The sequence below is a fragment of the Hydra vulgaris genome, chromosome 10 (genome assembly GCF_038396675.1).
Source record: "Hydra vulgaris chromosome 10, alternate assembly HydraT2T_AEP".
Classification (NCBI taxonomy): Eukaryota; Metazoa; Cnidaria; class Hydrozoa; order Anthoathecata; family Hydridae; genus Hydra; species Hydra vulgaris.
Window position 1 is genome coordinate 26,538,349 of NC_088929.1, and position 4,152 is coordinate 26,542,500.

At 29.5% G+C, this 4,152-nt stretch overlaps 1 protein-coding gene across 1 annotated transcript; it reads left to right on the plus strand.

Annotated features, from left to right (window-relative positions):
- The first annotated feature begins 392 nt into the window (after positions 1–392).
- LOC136086237 (uncharacterized) lies at positions 393–3,146 on the plus strand. Its single transcript, XM_065808524.1, has 4 exons — positions 393–685; positions 780–1,989; positions 2,152–2,430; positions 2,547–3,146. The coding sequence occupies exons 1-4, from the start codon at positions 393–395 to the stop codon at positions 3,144–3,146; spliced, it is 2,382 nt and encodes a 793-aa protein (XP_065664596.1).
- The last annotated feature ends 1,006 nt before the right edge of the window (positions 3,147–4,152 follow it).

The following is a 4,152-nucleotide window of genomic DNA, read 5'->3' on the forward strand; positions in this document are numbered from 1 at the left end:
ACTTTACCCCGCTTGTGGGACCCTTAAACTTCAACCATTAAAAAAAAAAAACTATTTAATAACATGTTAATGAGTTATACAACTTATGTTTAAGGGGCTCTTTTCAAAAATAAACATTCAAAGAATTTCATTTTTTCAGCAAAAAGCGGGTTTTTAGTGGGTATTTTCAAAATATCTTAGATTTCAATTTTTTTGCATAATTTTATATTTGAAAACATAACTTTTTTTGCTGAACAATTTTTGTTTTGAATAAAGAATAAAAAAGATTTTAAATAAAATAAAAAATAAATATTTCATTTTCAAAATTAAAATATAATCTTATTATTTCATCTAACATACTTATATGTAAACATTTAATTTTAGACTAACATAAAATATTAATAATTTATATGATGCCACCCAAAAAGAAAATTGAAAGAGTTGACGATACTTTTTTAGTGGGAAAAAGAAATTGTACTATTCCTAACAACAAATTTGCAACTACACAAGAAATTCTTCAATACTACAACTTTCTGAGAAAATCTAAACCTGAAGTTAAACTGAGTTTTATTGTAGGATGTCCAAACAAAAGTGGATCATTCTCACCAAATTGTCCTACCAGTCAGTTACATTGCTGCATAATATCTAAACTTGTAGTTCCATGGACACGTGGTGGATTTGAAGTAATTACAACTCAGAAGCTAAGGTAATGATAAATCAAACTGTATAACCTTATCAAAACACTAAAATATATTTTTAAGTTTTTATAAGCATTTAATAATAATAATTTCATTTTATAGGATCAAGGTCAAAAAAATGGTGCAAGACTGGATGAAGCTGAAAAGCCTAAGCAAAAGAAACAACGCTGCTGAAGTTAAAAAAAGAAAGAACTTTAAAGAAAATATGAAAAAGGTTTTCTGGATCGGAGAAAACCCACTAAATATGATTGAAAAAATAAGAAAAGATAGGTTGAGAAGCCAAAATGACAAAGAGGAAGACATAGCTTTTCTTAAAGACCAATTAGAGGAAAGGAAAGGAAAGTTAGGGGGATTGGATAAGAGATTTCAATATTCATTAAAAAGAAAGTATAAATCCAAATGTAGTTATAATAAATTAAACAATGTATCAGATACTGATTCTGAAAATTCATTAAGTTCTTTTAATACCAATAAAAGCAATTCAAGTGATAGTGAATTTGAAATTAAGTCATATATTGATCCTACAAATTCTGTCAACCTACCAAAGGATATCTTGCACCGTACTGCTCACACAGCAGTTGGAGAGGGTTTAACTCCACATCAACATACAGCAATTCTTAGCAGTATTATTGTCAATTCTGGAGGATGCATGTCTGAGTTTGTATGCTCTAAATCTTCATCATACAGAGCAGCAGAGAATGCTGTGGTAATGGGTGCAAATGAAATCAGAGACCATATAAAAAGCATTTATAAATCTTCAAATTCTCTGATAACAATTCATTTTGATGGAAAAATTGTGAAAGAACTTACTGAAGGAAAACAGTTTTCAAAAGATAGGTTAGCTGTTCTTGCTAGGATTAAAGGGCAAACCGAGTTACTTGGAATTCCAGTAATTGACTCAGGTTCTGGAGAACACCAAAAAGAAGCTATAGAAGAACTTATTTCTAACTTTGGATTAGAGGATAAAGTTCAGTGTCTTTGCTTTGATACCACTAGCGCCAACACAGGTAAAGCAAAAGGAGCTTGTAGCAGAATCATTGTGCACTTACAGCGCCCTATGTTATTAACTGCATGTCGACACCATATTTTTGAGCGTCATGTTACCCCTTTTTGGGAGCTTTATCCAAGTAGTCATACTTCAGGACCAGAAAATAAATTATTTAAACTTCTGAAGAACCATTGGAATGATCTAGATACTGAAAATCAAGATTTAAAAAGATTATCAACTCCTGTTGATTCCTGGATTAATGAACAAAGGCTGAGTGCTATTCAATTTTGCAGATATATAATTAGCACTAAAGTTTTTAAGAAGGTGAGTAATAATAGCTTTATAAATTAATTTAAAATCTAATTATCTCTTCTTATTTCCAAAAAATAGTATAGTAAAGTAGTACTTCACATATAATTTTCCAGTTTTACAAATTTGTAGTAAGTAATTTAAGTTATTATAACTTAGGAAAAAAAATTTGTTTAGGATGGAAAGTTTCGTAAAGATTATCAAGAATTGGCTGAACTTACATTGATGGTACTGTCACACACTGACAGGTTTAAACTTCACAATCCTGGAGCTGTTCATCATGCCAGATTCATGGGTAAAAGTTTATTTTACCTAAAACTGTTTCTACTTATGGAAAAAATCCCTGAAATCAATGAAGAGAGCAAGGATGAAATCACTGAAATGACAAAGTTTCTTTCCATTTTTTACACTGAATGGTTTCTTAGAGCGGAGCTAAGTTCAACTGCTCCAACGCAGGTACACGGTCTGAATAATTGTTTTAAAATAAAGATATAATTTTAAATAAATACAAAAAGTAGGTATATTATTTATTTTTAAATTAAACATTGAAAAATCTAACCCTTAACTATTAGGATATGAAAGCATACTGGCAGATGAAAAGGTTTGAGGAATTGAATAAAGCTGGAGCTCAAGCTGTTTCTGAATCCATTATACGACACACTTGGTACCTTGACCCATATTTAGTCATTATAGCAATTGCAGATCAGAAATGTAAAGAACGTAGCAACATGGCTAAGAGACTATTTAGTCTAAAACGACCCTCTATAGAGGAGTATTCCTTAGAAAGACAGGTGTTGGATAAAAACATTTTGAAGAACTTAAACTTTTCACAGGATGAGCCTCCCAGTTTAGTTCCACTAGTTACAGAGAAGTCCTGGCTTATATTTGACATGCTTGGTCATGGAAAAGCTGAGGTTCAATGGATGAAGCTTCCTGCAGAGTATTGGATTTTAAATGATTTCTATCAAGAATTTGAAACAGCCATCATGAATCTTGATGTTGTGAATGATTGTTCAGAAAGAACAGTCAAATTAGTTCAACAACTTGTTAATAAAGCACATTCAGAAGAGAAAAGGCAAGATACATTTCTTTTTACTCATGTGTACAAGCGAAATCGAAATGGTAGAAAAAAGTTGGATCATGCCAAAGCTGCACTCAATAGTATTATTTAATATTTAATTTTTGATCCATTTTATTTTTGAAACACTTGTAAATGTTTGGTTTTTGTTTTGTATTGACAAAGTTTTTTTTTTATTGTATTCAAACAAATACTTATTTTTTTTAAAAAAACATTTTATGTTTTGATGATTTTCAATGTTTTATCATTCTTCTGAAAGTTACTTAAAAAAATATTTATGAAAAGAGCCCCTTAAACTTAAGTTGTATAACTCATTACCATGTTATTGGATAATCTTTTTTTAAAAATGGTTAAAATTTAAGGGTCCCACAAGCGGGGTAAAGTTTTTCTTAAAACGGGGCAAAAATTGACCCTTTTGCCCTTTGTGGGGACCTTTCCGATGATCAAAAAAATTTTTGTAAAAAATTTTAAGTACTATTTTGGGGTCAAGGCAGATCATAAGCTAGGGCTCTTTTCAAATTTTTGACATGACCTATTTTTGAACCACCCTAATATATATATATATATATATATATATATATATATGTATATATATATATATATATATATATATATATATATATATATATATATATATATATATATATATATATATATATATATATTATTTTAGTTCATATTTATTCTATGTGTTTTCTTTATTTTTTTTTCTTTTATTTTTTTTCGATTCTATGTGCTTTCTTTACTTTTTTTTTTCTTTATTTTTTTTGTCTTTTGTGGTGAATAAAGAAACTCCACCCACTGATATATCTCAAGATACTGGCACTTCACAACAAGGTGTAAACAAGGGTAGATATAATTTATGCACGCTAAACGCATTATTTTTCGCCTCCAAAATGATGACAAACTGTAGTAGTAACATTGGAGAATACACCTGTTTATCTTCCCCGTGTCAATTAGAACGTACTTATTTTAATAATGTCTTTAACTATCCTACTGGAATGTATTGTACGGCAGTTGCTTCTTTTCTATATAATATTAACACATCAGTTACGTATTTTAATTGTTGCCAGACTTAAAGCATACTTTAATTTCAAGCA

Coding starts and splice junctions, on each gene's coding strand:
- LOC136086237 (XM_065808524.1), top strand. CDS start 393: ATGCCACCCAAAAAGAAAATTGAAAGAGTTGACGATACTTTTTTAGTG. Junction 1,990..2,151: donor GCACTAAAGTTTTTAAGAAG/GTGAGTAATAAT, acceptor AAATTTGTTTAG/GATGGAAAGTTTCGTAAAGA. Junction 2,431..2,546: donor GTTCAACTGCTCCAACGCAG/GTACACGGTCTG, acceptor CTTAACTATTAG/GATATGAAAGCATACTGGCA.